The sequence below is a fragment of the Oreochromis aureus genome, linkage group 3, assembly GCF_013358895.1.
Source record: "Oreochromis aureus strain Israel breed Guangdong linkage group 3, ZZ_aureus, whole genome shotgun sequence".
Taxonomy (NCBI): Eukaryota; Metazoa; Chordata; class Actinopteri; order Cichliformes; family Cichlidae; genus Oreochromis; species Oreochromis aureus.
In genome coordinates this window covers 27,095,217-27,110,241 of record NC_052944.1, presented here as the reverse complement: position 1 = coordinate 27,110,241, position 15,025 = coordinate 27,095,217, and the positions used below count along the sequence as shown (strand labels likewise).

Below are 15,025 nucleotides of genomic sequence, written 5' to 3'. Positions count from 1 at the left end.
CAGAAGCACATTTGTGAGGTCAGACACCGATGTTGGACGAGAAGGCCTGGCTCACAGTCTCTGCTCTAATTCATCCCAAAGGTGTTCTGTTGGGTTGAGGTAAGGACTCTATGCAGGCCAGTCAAGTTCATCCACACCAAACTCGCTCATCCATGTCTTTATGGACCTTGCTTTGTACACTGGTGTGCAGTCATACTGGAACACGAAGGGGACATCCCCAAACTGTTCACACAAAGTTGGGAGCGTGAAATTGAACAAAATTTCAACGGCCAAACCCAGACTCGTCTTTCAGATTGCCATCCGGCGAAGCGTGATTAGTTACTCCAGAGAGCACATTTTCAATGCTCTAGGGTCCAGTGGTGGCGTGCTTTACACCACTTTGCATTGCGCTTGGTGATGTAAGGCTTTGATGCAGCTGCTCAGCCATGGAAACCCATTCATGAAGCTCTCTATGGACTGTTCCTGAGTTAATCTGAAGGCCACATGAAGTTTGGAGGTCTGTAAGACTGATTCTGCAGAAAGCTGTTGATCTTTGCGCACTGTGTGCCTCACCATCCGCTGACCCCACTCTGATTTTACATGGTCTTCCACTTCGTGTCTGGAGTGTGTGTTTTTCCCAGTGGTTTTCACTTTGTTATAATACCACTAATAGTTGACTATGGATTATTTAGTAGTGAGGCAATTTCCTGATTGCTCTTGTTGTATAGGTGGCATCCTGTCACGGTACCATGCTGGAATTCAGCATTCCTTTGAGCGACCCATTCTTTCACAAATGTCTGTAAAAGCAGTCTGCAAGCCTAGTAGCTTGATTTTATACACCTATGGCCATGGAAGTGGTTAGAACACCTGTATTCAGTGAATTGGATGAGTGAGTGAATATTTCCCCCAATGTATTTTTGTAGTTGTATTAATGTAGTTCGTGTGCACTGCTCCTTTAACATAAACGTTCCGCCTCTTTTTTCACTTCCTTCTTTTCCGCATCAGACTCGGTTAATCAACCCCACGTTTTGACGATCCCCCGTTCAGTCGTCTCAGTCATTATATCGCGATTCGACTGCTCTCGCCTGACTGTAGGTTTCGGTTACTGCTGTGTTGTGTAGGTAGCTAACAAAAACACCAAATCATGCCCGGCGAGACAGCCGTTAGAATTATGTCTTTATCGTGAATGTAGGCAGTTAACATCTTTTTAAACTCGTGTGCGGACCTACAGCGTCTCCAGCCGTGTGGCGGGACCTTTAGCTGAGCTCTGCGGGGTGCTGATCCGAGGCCTGGTCGCAAACACAACCGCTCGCAAAGTCTCCTATAACCGTCCGGGATTTCATGTTGAAGTCATCCGGTCTCTGGTTGGAATTCAGAGTTTCCCCGTCGGAAGATGGACACTGATAAATTCAACTATGTTTACAGCTGTGATATGGACATCAATGTTCAACTTAAGATGTGAGTTTTTCACTGAGTGAGTCTCTTTGGGTCAAAGCGGCGTAAACCCCTGTATCTTGTGACCTCACGCGACGCTTTCCTTTGTGTGTGTGCACGCGCTGTCTCGTTAACACGTTTTTCTGACTTTGAAGTTTGTCCAACACATTGTTTGTCGCTCACACTTAAACCAAACAGTGAAACAGGAGACAGCAGACTGCCATCACAAGCCCCAGAGTTACGTGAACGCGTTCATCACAGCAAACTGAAACGATTTGCTGTTCTTCACTTACTTATCTGTGCTTTATGTGCAAATTTAAGATTTTTGTGCATTTGCAGTACTTTTAGGTTATATGAGAGCGTAATTACATTACACTTGTACCTACAGAAAACGAAGAGACAAGCCTTCTTCTGTTCATCAAAGACTCAGTCCACATGTATTAGAAACACTGGTTCTGCTTTACGTCGTTCTGATGAATTACAGTGTTGTATTGTGTTTATTGTCCTTTTTGTGGTGGGAGGAGAGACAGAAGCACTGTTAGGCCAGTTCGTTGCTTAATGTTACCATCATGACTCAGGTAGCATATGCCCCCCTGAGCTAAACTCTTATTATGGGAGCTCAGTGTGTCCTATATTTAAATCCTGTGTGCATTCATGAGTTTCATTATTGCATTATGATTGTCTTATTATTAAATAGCTCCCCACTTTGGTCAGATTTTCACTGGGGTTTTCTGTCTCCAAATGGGGTTACTACACCAGTAAGATAAATAGATCATTTATTGTGTATCCCCTACAAGGGGGTTTATTGTGTAGCAGCAGCAGGATAATGGATAAAAATAGTACAGTTGACTGTACTACTAGTAAGACTGAGATAATGCAAGATTATTGCAGTACATTCATAAATAATATTCACCTTGTGAGTCTAAGAAACAGCTGCAATAAGCTATAATGCAGAAATATGTGTGTGGACTTTTATACCTGACAGGTAAGAGTTATTGTAGAGTTTTATAGAACAGTAGGAGTGTGTGTTACCTTATTTAACAGGAGTCTCTGTATCTTCCTGTCATTTCTGGCCATTTGTTTAAACAGAAATGTACTTTGAGCGTGTTATAAATCATGGCCGTGGTATATTCCCTTTTATTGAAGGCCACAAACCTCTTTGCTGGTGGGGGAGCTTGTGCTGCAGTATTGAAATTCTCAGTAACAGGAAATATCTTTTTTTTTTTTTTTTTCCATGGTATCTTGACTAAATACAGTATTTGTGCTCCATACTTGGAGTTTTCTTTACACAAAGAGCAAAAAAGGTGAGTTAAATAAAAGTTTACAGCATTGTTGGGGGATATTTTGACTTGGCAGGCTTTGAAAATCTGTTTTGTAGGAAACACAAAAGAAATATTGACTTACTTGTGAGAAGAGAAGCTAGACAAGTTGGAGCACTCTTGATAACATCAGCAAACGATCAGACTGCAGCTCCACACTCTGACCTTTTCTTCTCCCCTCTTTCAGAGGCAGTTTAGAAGGAAAGCGAGAGCAGAAGAGCTACAAAGCGCTGCTCGAAGACCCGATGCTGCGCTTCTCTGGGCTCTACCAGGAGAACTGCTCGGACCTCTATGTCACCTGTCAGGTGTTTGCTGAAGGAAAGCCTCTGGCCCTTCCTGTTCGCACCTCGTACAAAGCATTCAGCACACGCTGGAAGTAAGAACCATGCTGGTTTTTGGTGTTATTATAATATGATAAAATGCACATGTCCTGTAGTAAAATGGCCATCAGTTACTCATTTCTACATGCGCATTTTATTTTCTCTGTTTTTCCTGTTTTCCCGTGCAGCTGGAACGAGTGGCTGCGGTTGCCAGTCAAGTACCCCGACCTTCCCCAAAGTGCTCAGGTTGCTCTCACAGTGTGGGACATTTATGGGCCCGGCAGAGCCGTTCCTGTCGGTGGAACCACTGTGACCCTGTTTGGCAAATATGGGTGAGTGTGTCCTTGCTCTGTTACTTTTGGCAGTGATTTCCAGGTGATGTGTCAAGGCATGTTGGTGAGAGAAAAGTCTAAGTTTGCCCTGCAATTTTTAAAATGACATTTCCCCATTATTACAACACAGAGAGGTCCACATGTTTTTATAATATTTTTGTAATTTTAGCAATGTACTCCCCTGCAGTGAATTTTAAATCAGAGTAAGATGTGATTGAAGTGCAGACTTTCAGCTTTTATTTTGAGGCCACATAGGATTTTGAAATCGATAGGTGACGTGCATCTACCAAAAATCTCAAATCACTTTGAATATCAGTGACATCAACCTTAAGTTCAAGGTCAAGTTTTCTGAAAGTCTCTTGAATGTGATACTTCAATTAGGATTTTTAATTTGATACCATAGGTGCAGGTCAAGGTCAAAATTTTCAAATTCATACTTTAGGTGCGTCTACTAGGAGGCTGAGGGGTAGCACAGGCGGTCGTCAGCCACTGTCAAAGTCTACAATCAAGAGACGCCTTCATGAATCTAAATATAGAGTTTAGAACGAGGTGCAAACCACTGGTTACGCAAGAAGGTCAGATTACACTTTACCAGAAAACGTTTAAGAGAGCCGACACAGTTCTGAGAAAAAAAGTCCTTTGACTGATGAAGTGAAGATTAACTTGTAACAGGATGATAGAAGAGAAAAGTATGGAGAAGGAAAGAAAGAGGAGAAACATCAATGGAAGCAAAATCTAGTGTCATGCTAGGCCCATATATTGCACTTTTGGGCCACCAAAAGCTCAGTCTGAAAAGAAGAAGTGATAACATGGCAGGTGACAGTGAGTCTACGTTGTGTAGTTGTGAATACAGGTGAACCTTGACATTTTGCCTTGTCCTTTGGTCTGCTGTGGTCTCCAAAAGCTGCCGTACTGAAATCTAAAGGTCTGAATATATAGTAGTGTGCGTGACTTTAAATCCCCTCCTCCCGTCCTGCTCTAGCATGTTCCGGCAAGGGATGCATGACCTGAAGGTTTGGCCAGGCGTGGAAGGGGATGGAGGAGAGCCCACAACCACACCGGGACGCACCAGCAGCAGCCTGGCAGAGGACCAGATGGGCAGGCTCGCCAAGGTATAGTATTGTATAAATGTGTGTGGATAGGAAAGAGGAGGGTGATGATGAGGATAAGTGACTAAAGGACTCAAAGGAAAGGGTTAGGCAATGAAGTAGGGTCAAAGGTGAACAGAAAACGCTGGATAAAAAGAAACCATCCAATGCAAAGCACTGTCTAAACCATCATCTGTTCCAGGGCCCTGACCTGGAGGTACTCAGTGATGTGAGTACCACTGCAGGAGTTAGTGTTGGCAATGCAGATTATGTGTGTGTACTGTATATGTATGAACAAGGCCATGGCCAAAATGTATCTGCAAATAGATTTCCATTTGTATAATACAGTATGAAAATGATGGTTACCACATCAGGACAATTCAAACTGTGGCAGGGACATTAAGTACTCACCTCCTCCTCGTGTCAGACCTCTGTTCACTTTGCACTGTTCTATGTGGGAAACCTGCAAACAGCATAAATCTGTTCAGTGTGTTTACAAATACATTTTGATCCAGGTTTTGGTGTGAACACTTTTTTGTCTGTGAAGATGTATGGCTGCGTTCTTGAAAGCATTACACACATCAGTTTTCTGCTTGTTATGGAGGATTAAACCTGCCAAAATTAAGAAATGAATGACTTAAGATCAGAACATTAATAAATACTTAATTCAAATATCGTTCAAATGTGAATGTTGTTTAATAAACATTTAAATAAATGCTTAGGCAAAATAATAAATATATAAAATAATATAATAGTCAAGTATGTCAGTATTTTGGAGTCCTGTGAAAACCTTTTTGACATAACTGTATTGGAGAGTCACCATACCGGACTGGAGACTAACCTTTCTATCGTGAGCCAACTACACACTTCAAATGACAATAATAAAGCCTATTTATGTGTATAATGAAGTATAAAGAAATGCCAAAATAAAAGAAATACATATGGGAAACAAATTAAGGACATATAATACCTAAATAATATAAATCAGTACTTTTAAAAAAAAATAAATTTGAAAATTATATGAAAGTAAATAAACAAGTAAATTGTTACATAGGTAAGAAATAGGGAATAGAGTACATATTGATTTGTTTATCAGCTCTTAATTTTACTCTATTTTTGATTTTGGCACTTTCAGTCCTCCATATGTCACATGTTGGTGTGTTTTCATGTGTGTGCATGGATTTCATATTTATGTGGACACACGATTATGTTCATTGACTCGTTGTAGCTTTATGGGATACTTAGAAGAGGTTATCAGGGAGTACATTTTATTTCAACGTTAGCTGATTTTATTTTTAAATTTTGTTTCCTAAAACAACCACACTGATTCCCCATGTTTTGTTTTTTGTATTATTCATCATAAATGCAGCTGGCTTAAGTATATTAGAGGTTGTGTTCAGGCTGCTACCAGTTCATATGTTGTTTTAAAGAGTGAGTATTTATTCTACGCAGCTGAGTTGTGGGCTTCCTGTTCGTGGCCAAGTGTGTGCTTACATTCCCAACACCCACACTCACTAACTGATGAGTGGACTGGCTGCTGAGTGTGCGGAGATGCTGGATTGGCCGCTGGCACTGTGCATGATCGGTCGGGCTGTTTGCACACCAGCCACCATGCTGTGATCAGTTCAACAGAACGGCCGTTTCTGTATTTTTCTCTTGATTTTGCTAAAATTATGTGCTCATTTCTCTGCCGTCCTTCCCATCTCTCCATCCAGCTGACAAAGGCTCATCGGCAGGGCCACATGGTGAAGGTGGACTGGCTGGACCGGCTGACCTTCAGAGAGATTGAGATGATCAATGAGGTGAGTTTGTTAAACTCGATTCTGGTTGCACAGGCAGACTCTGCAGTTGAGTCGAGAAAGCATCAATAAATGTACAAAGTGGTGATGGATGGATATGAAGGCTTATTTTGGAGGAATGGAATCATTTGCAAGGCAAAACTGTATTTGCGGTTCAATTTACACTTATTTGCGTTTTTCAAATTGAAACTTGTCTTTCTGCAGAGTGAAAAACGCAGCTCCAACTTTATGTACCTCATGGTGGAGTTTCCTCGTGTCAAGTCAAATGACAAGGAGTACAGCATCGTCTATTATGAAAAGGTAATTTCCTGATTATTAGTGGCAGCACACAGCAGGTAGATACGTGTTGAAACGGTGTCGGCTGATTGGTCTGTTCTCCTTTGTTGCCATTAAGGATGGAGATGATGCATCACCAGTTCTTACCAGTTGCGACATTGTCAAAGTTCCCGACCCACAGATGGGGATGGTGAGAGAAAGATTTCAGGATGTTGAAGAAATATAAATGTTGTGTGCCAGTTTGCTCATACATCTTGTATTTCATTCACGTGCTGTAATTTTGGCTTTTTTTCCCCTTCTTCATAGGAGAACCTGGTAGAGAGCAAGCATCACAAACTGGCTCGTAGCCTTCGCAGTGGGCCCTCAGATCATGACCTGAAGCCTAATGCTGCCACACGTGACCAGCTCAATGTGAGTAGCTAGCAGCTATGACGCTGTGTAAAACATAAATAAAAATAAGATGCAATGATTTGTAAATTGCACAAACCCATAGTTTATTTACTATAGAACAAAGAAAACATTAAATCTTTAAATAATGTCAATATGTCGTAAAATGTTAAATGTTTCAGTAATACATGAAAAATATCGGATCGTTTTTATGTCAGAAATGTGATTGGGTATAAAAAAAGCATCTTGGAGAGGTTTTCTCAGGAGTAAAGACAGGCAGAGGTTCACCAATCTGCAGCATTTCAGAATAAGCTCAAGTTAAATTGTGAAGACTTTAAGTATCTTATCATTTACAGCACATGATATCAAAAGATTCAGAGTATATGGAGAAATCTCTGTGTGCAAGGGACAAAAATCAGTATTATATGCCTGTGATCTTATAGCCTTAAAGGAAAAAACACGATTCTGTCATGGAAACCAATGCATGGGCTCATGAACACTTCTATAAATCACTGTCTGTGAACACAGTTCTCTGTCAGCATCCACAAATGCAGGATAAAACTCTATCATGAGAAAAAGAAGCCATATGTGAACACGATCCAGAAACGCTGTCATCCTCTTTGGGCCAAAACCCAACATTTAAAATGTACTGAGGCAAACTGGAAACTGTTCTGTGTTATGTTTATAGACTGTTGCTAAAAGAAGACGGATGCTTTTGAGTGTAGATATCACAAAAGATCAGTGAAAAAAAAAATTCAAGAATCGTTAGAACAATTATGTTTCTATAATAACTTTGCTTGCTTTAATCTAAAATTGTTTGTTTGCATGAACAGATCATCGTTAGCTACCCTCCAACCAAGCAGCTGAGCTCTGAAGAGCAGGACCTGGTGTGGAAGTTCAGATACTACCTCACCACACAGGAAAAGGTGTGCTGCTGGTGTCTTCCCTGTTACGACCAAGTGTACATTACTATGTGTAACTTCCAACTATTCCTCCCCCAGCGACTGCTGCTGCTACATCTGTATGCATGTTCATTGATTCCTCCTTTGACTGCAGGCCCTGACAAAGTTCCTCAAGTGTGTGAACTGGGATCTGCCCCAGGAGGCCAAGCAGGCTCTGGAGCTGCTGGGAAAGTGGAAGCCCATGGATGTGGAGGACTCCCTGGAGCTGCTGTCCTCCCATTTCACCAACCCCACAGTGAGACGCTATGCGGTGGCTCGGCTGCAGCAGGCTGATGATGAGGTAGGAGGACAGGTCGTGTGTGGGTGGAAAAACCTTTAAAAGACTTGAATACAAATATGTTTTTCCATTTTATTCTGTCTTTCAATTACTTGAACAAATAACACAGTCAGACTTCATGTGTTGTATGAAACTTTCCAACACGATCAGCTCCAGTTCCTCTGTAATGGCAGAGCAATGCAACCAGAAGTATAAAAGCCACCAACAACACCTATCACTACACCATAGGCTCGACGGGGAATGCAGGACTCTAAATCAAGCTTAACCAGCAGCATTAAATCAATTATTTTGAAATCATAATGATAATTCCTGTCTCTCCTCTCTAGGACCTGCTGATGTACCTGCTTCAGCTGGTGCAGGCGCTCAAGTATGAGAACTTCAGTGATATTCAGGGTGGTTTAGATCCAGGCAGCAAGAGAGATAGCCAGGGACTTTCAGATGACGCTGCATTGGACAGGTCAGTACTTTAAAGCCACTCTGGTTAATAAATGAGTCAACACCGCTGGTCGCATTAGATTCTCTTCTGGCTCTGAAATTGAAAATGTCTAAAAGTAGCTTTGAGATGACTCAAGTATGTGTGGTTTTTTTCACTTTCTGGGTCTAAATTTACCCCCAAATGTTCCCCAGCTGAGAGAGCATCAGCCGATCTGCAGGATCTGATTATTTCTCTTTCAGAAACCGCGATGAACTCATTGAATGTTATGATTTTACTGGCAGATCTGCAGCTGGATGCAGACAGCTGCGGATCTGCCACAATGCTGACTTACACGTAGAATGAAATAATGAACAATGCACACATTTTAAAAAGAATATCTTCAGCTGTCAGTAACATATACACGATCCTTTTAAGTAGATGTGTAAAACTGCCACATGCTTTGCAGTTCCCAAATTCTTTCTGGCACATCTGGATCATCCACTACCCCACAGAAGGGAAAGGAAGGAGCTGACAGTGAGAATCTAGAGGTGAGCAAATAGAAATCCCCATAAAGGACCTGTGGACAGTGTGTTGCTCTGTCATGTTGTCCCATCAGTTGTTTGTAACACAGCATTGTGTCCTCGCATCTTTGCAGCAAGACCTTTGCACGTTCCTGATCTCTCGTGCTTGCAAGAACTCTACGCTTGCCAACTATTTGTACTGGTGAGTCCTCTTTACAGTGCTTTTTGTTTTCTGCCTGGACAAAAAGAAGTTAGTCTTAAAAATTTGTGTTTAAATCCACGTTTCTTCCTCAGGTATGTGATTGTGGAGTGTGAAGATCAGGACACACAGCAGAGAGATCCAAAGACCCACGAGATGTACCTGAACGTCATGAGGAGGTTCAGTCAGGCTTTGCTTAAGGTCAGATTTTTAACTTACTTTGGGAAAGTTAGCTGATGTCTCATCGAGTTTGAGTTTGTGTTATATATCATGTCACGTGTCTCCAATGCTGTGTGCTCACACTTTGTCTTTTCTCCAGGGTGATAAGACCGTGAGGGTGATGCGGTCGCTCTTGGCTGCCCAGCAGACGTTTGTAGACAGACTGGTGCAGCTGATGAAGGCTGTCCAACGGGAGAGCGGAAACCGCAAGAAGAAGGTAGCAAAAATATTCAAACCGGCTTCAGAACGTGGTTTATTTATGAGAAATGTTTCCTGTTTTAATACGCGGTTTTAAGCACTCCTTATTCACACATACAAACACTTAATTGACTTCGGTGTGTGCCCCGGGTGACACTGATCCTGCTTAATTGTGTAAATGTCAGCAAACCTTCATGTGTGTCTGCAGACAGAGCGACTTCAGGCCCTGCTGGCTGACAACGAGAAGGTGAACCTGTCAGAGATCGAGGCGATTCCGCTTCCTCTGGAGCCTCAAATCAGGATCAAAGGCATCATCCCAGAGACAGCCACACTCTTCAAGGTACAGAAGCCTTTACCTCATCTTGTCGCCGATTAAAAGGCATTTCTTTTGTCGAGGCATGGCACTCTCTCATTTCGCCTTAACTTTACATTATGTAGCTGGAAGCCTCATTTCGGTACAGAAAATCAGATATAAGTGTAAAGTAGGATATCTCAAATTTAATAATTCAAAGTCAAAAAAAAAAAGACTTCTTCTTCTTTTAGCTGCTCCCTTAAGGGGTGTCCACAGTGGCAGATCCGCTGTATCTCTAGCATCCTTCTCTATCACATCAACTCTTTCCATGTCCTTGTCTTGCTTCTCTAGCTTTGTCTCCAAACTACTCAGCCTGAGCTGTCCCTCTGAGCTGTCCTGTCTTTCTGTCAGTGCCACCATCTCCAAACCATACATCACAGCAGGTCTCACCACCACCCAGTTAACCTCTTTCACTCTTGCTACTGTCTCATTTTCACCTCTCTCATGTGCTGTTCGTTACTTTAAATAGTTATTTTAAAAGAAATGTCTTACTAAATGTAGTTAAAACAAACACATTTATCAGATTAAAGTAGCTCAGCTCAACAAAGTGCTCCGTGTTGTGAGACTGGGGGTGTAGCTCAGGACGTCATCTACTAATCTGAAGGCTGGTTGTTTGAACCCTGGCTGCTCCAGTCTGCATGCTGAAGTATCCTTGGGCCAGATGCTAACCCCAAGTTGATCTCTGTGTTCATCAGAGTGTGAGTGTTAGAAAGAAAACAGTGCTTGTATGTATGTGTGTGAACGGGAGGGAGAATAGAAAAGCTCGATATAAGAATCAGTCCATTTACCATTTAAATAAACTGCTAACATGAGAGAATAAATGGTGATTTGTGGCACTGTAAATTCACTGATCAGGCAGGTGGAGTAGCTCAGCAGCTGCTCAGCTACAGCCTTCAGACAGTTTGTAAATGTAACCGCGGGTGTGGTCATTACTCATCAAAAGTGCAAATTTGCTCACTTCATCGTTCATTTCCTCCATAGCATCAGATCTCACACACAGAGCCTCTGCAGGCACTTAAGAGGAAAACTGAGTGTCTTTTCTCTTACTAACAGTGTGTTTGATGCACATTACAAAAACAGGGGTGCTTTCATGTTTAATTTCACTATCAGGTACTGATTTACTTGGACTTGATGTGCACCCCTGACTACTGTGTTATATCCCTTCAGTCGTCAGTGGTGCTGTTAGAAAGGCGGAGGCTTGAATGTCCGCCTTTGATTTCAGTGCAGTTTGCTTCGGTGCAGATTGTCCTGATTCCGAGCAGTATCTATGCAAAATAAAAGGCTTTTCTCTGCGCGTTTGTGTGTCAGAGTGCTCTGATGCCCGCCAAACTGATCTTCAAGGCTGAGGATGGAGCCACATATCCAGTCATCTTCAAACACGGAGACGACCTGAGACAAGATCAGCTCATCCTGCAGATCATCTCGCTCATGGACAAAGTAAGAAGTGCTTGTTAACAGACGGGAATGCCCCCGGGAAGTTGAAGATGATGTTTTTTGTTTTAAAACGAAAATATTTTAGCTCATCACCGACTGGAGACAAAGTCCAAGATTATCTTCATAAGTCAGGGGTCTGTGTCAGTGTGTATCATCAATTTTTTCTGTCTTACAGCTGTTAAGAAAAGAGAATTTGGACCTGAAGCTGACACCCTATAAAGTTCTGGCCACAAGCACCAAGCACGGTAAGAAGAATGAAGTAACTCAGCAGCAGCGTTTTAAGCTGTTAATATTTCAAAGTATTAAAGATGTTCAGCCTAATGCAGAAAACGTGTTGCGTGCTTAGGTTTTATGCAGTTTGTCCAGTCGGTTCCTGTCGCTGAAGTTCTGGCTACTGAAGGCAACATCCAGGTGAGCAGAGTTTGTCAGAGACACGGCGTGTCAGGGCGCTGCTTCGATTTAAGTGCTCATTTTAATCCTGTGTTGACAGAGCTTCTTCAGGAAGCACGCGCCAAGTGAAAAAGGGCCGTACGGCATCAGCTCGGAGGTGATGGATACCTATGTCAAGAGCTGCGGTGAGACGCTCGTAACAGATCGGTGCTCATTTAGTTGGTGTGCTGGAGGAGCCGATTGAATATCTGATTAATGTGCCTCTCGTTATCTCCCAGCTGGTTACTGTGTCATCACGTACATCCTGGGAGTGGGAGACAGACACCTGGACAACCTGCTGCTGACAAAGACCGGTGAGGCAAACACGCTCATATTCAGAGACACTGACTAACATCAAGCCTGTGTGTCATGTCTAATGTGGCTTTAGGTAGCTGTGTGACTTCCATATGTTTACAGGTTTTATTTGTTAGATTATTATCCAGTGGCACTGTGTCAAAGCTTAAAAAGACTGGACGTAAAGGACAATCTTGCAAGCGCCCCAGTTTTTGTTTTTCTTTCTTAGAATTCAGGGGCGAAGGAAAGCTCGTTTCTGTCAATGGCAAAAAAAAGTATTTTTTCTGGATTGGTAGGGCTAAGTTGACATTTGAAGTTAATATCTCAAATTTCTGACTTGAAAATTCAAGTTGTTTTCTCAGAAATTTGAGTTAAGACGCTTCCCTAGTTCCACGCAGGATTTCACGATCTCAGAAATTAAAACCTCCTACTTTCTAAGGTTTTTTTTATTATCACCTTTTCACCTATTTCACCATCCAGGGAAACTCTTCCACATCGACTTCGGCTACATCCTTGGCCGAGACCCCAAACCGCTGCCTCCGCCCATGAAGCTGAGCAAAGAGATGGTGGAGGGCATGGGAGGCATGCAGAGCGAGCAGTACCAGGAGTTCAGGAAGCAGTGCTACACCGCCTTTCTTCATCTTAGGAGGTACATGCAAACACACAAAAGCAAAACGGTGATTCTGAGCCAAGCAAACTGTGAATATGGACAGTAACAACACAAACATACCAACATGGTTTTAAGTGAGTTTATTTAATCAGTGGATTAAAGGGATATTAAACACGACCAATACATCAGACTGGTTTTAACTTTTAATAAGCAAAAAAAGCTTGAAAAGTCTTTAAATTTGTCTGAGAAAGACGTTTAATGATGATGATCATTGCTGCGACTGAAAAAACACATTTATGTGAAGTTTATCAAATATTGTCTTTGATGGATCATCCTTGGTTATGTTTTACTTTTACTTGCACACTTAAAGCATGAAAAGCTACTTTCAAGTAAAACTGCAAACATGTAATACAAGCTTTTAATGGACACCACTGTAGCTAATGTGCAATATGCTCCTCGTCTTCCACTTCCTCAGGTACTCCAACCTGATCCTGAATCTGTTCTCTCTCATGGTGGATGCCAATATTCCTGACATTGCTCTTGAGCCTGACAAAACGGTTAAGAAGGTAAGGTGGTTGGTAGCTTTAGCTCTTTACCCTTTGAAAGCCTGCTAGGAGTCACCCTTAAAGCTCTTTTCAGGGCTGAGGTCATTAAGGGTAAAGGGGAGATCAGATCGGATGTCTTTGTAGCCTCCCTACAGAAAGTCTTTTGTTTTCCTCAGGGAGATTAAGAGGAAACTTGCTGTCATGAAACAAATCATGCTTTATTTATAATTAATATTGTTCAGTAAAGTTTAAGTGAATTTGAGACAAACTGAGTCAAAGAGCTGTTACTGCACTGCCATGAACCTGTGATTTAGATGGCAGCGTGATCCTGTGGAGCATCCCATTATTGGGTAACCAAGAAATGTCTGGTTAACCATCCAAGTTCACATTACTTAAACCTTTGGGACCCAAGTATCACACAGGACGCACTGAGTCATTTTGTAATGATGGTTTTAAAATGATAAAATAACTATCTTTGTTCAGGAACCTCCTGAAGTTTCTCTCTAACTCAAAATGGTTGGGGAGTTAAAGTAATGTGAAGAGCACCTGGTAAAATCCAGGTGGAGGTGAATGCTTTGTGCTACAGTGATATAATATGAATATACCAGTAAAGCTAGTCTTCTGTTCTCTGCATTTGAATTTTGTCTCTACTACAAACGGAGTTAAGGTCTTTTAAAGCGCATTTGTAAAATGGTCCTGTGGTCATTCAATTCAATTCAGTTTTATTTCTATAACACCAAATCACCACAACAGTTGCCTCAAGGCGCTTTACATTGTAAAGACCCTAAAATAATACAATGATGAATAAAGGGTTAATGAGTGGATATTCATGTGGCTCCAGGTGCAGGATAAGTTCAGACTGGACCTGTCGGACGAGGAGGCGGTTCACTACATGCAGAGTCTGATTGATGAGAGCGTCGGAGCTTTGTTCGCTGCTGTGGTCGAGCAGATACACAAATTTGCACAGGTAGGTGTAAATAATTCGAAACACAGAAGCTAAATAGCTGATAGCATAAGTTTACCTTTCTTCCAATACCTCCACCAAGATGAGCCCCACCTTTTCTGTTGTTCAGCGTTCAAACTGCTGACTTTAAGCTCACTTTGTTCTTTCTGTCTTCAGTATTGGCGCAGATGAACAGAAGAGAGAGGCTGAACTGGACCGAACTTGAGCAGCAGGATCAAACGGCTCCGGGCCGACCGACGCCGTCTGCGTGGGTGCACGTGTGAGTGGGAGAAGATGAAAGGAACCCAGTGACACTGTTAAAAAGGCCAAGATTGCACTGCCAACCTTTACTGCAAGACGAGGACGCTGACGTCTTTTATTTGCTTATGTATATATCGTGTATATTAAATCCTGAACGAATGATTGAAATCTAATGTATGGCCAAATAAAAGACTCTTGTTACAACTAAACGTGCGCACTGCTCTGTATATTTTTTTTTTTAATCGTTTGAGTCCAAAAAGAGTGCTGACATGCAGTGTTTTTGACATGCAGCATGTTTCTTAATTGAGCATTGCTGCCCATCTGCAGACGGCCATACTGTCGACGCTGGGGGTGGAAACAAGTCGAACCCCAAGAGGGCCGATGAGTCACTGAACGAGTGACTAAGTATTTCCTGCCAGGCACAGAGACATG

The 15,025-nt window shown here is 42.1% G+C and overlaps 1 protein-coding gene across 1 annotated transcript; it reads left to right on the top strand.

Annotated features, from left to right (window-relative positions):
- Nucleotides 1-1,036: 1,036 nt before the first annotated feature.
- On the top strand, nt 1,037-14,806 carry pik3c3 (phosphatidylinositol 3-kinase, catalytic subunit type 3). Its single transcript, XM_031756829.2, has 25 exons — nt 1,037-1,437; nt 2,920-3,108; nt 3,241-3,384; nt 4,367-4,496; nt 6,188-6,274; nt 6,476-6,571; nt 6,666-6,737; nt 6,854-6,958; nt 7,768-7,860; nt 7,991-8,176; nt 8,500-8,630; nt 9,055-9,136; nt 9,244-9,311; nt 9,404-9,509; nt 9,628-9,744; nt 9,934-10,065; nt 11,386-11,514; nt 11,687-11,756; nt 11,858-11,922; nt 12,002-12,086; nt 12,180-12,254; nt 12,715-12,883; nt 13,320-13,410; nt 14,231-14,356; nt 14,510-14,806. The coding sequence occupies exons 1-25, from the start codon at nt 1,373-1,375 to the stop codon at nt 14,522-14,524; spliced, it is 2,628 nt and encodes an 875-aa protein (XP_031612689.1). The 5' UTR covers nt 1,037-1,372; the 3' UTR covers nt 14,525-14,806.
- The last annotated feature ends 219 nt before the right edge of the window (nt 14,807-15,025 follow it).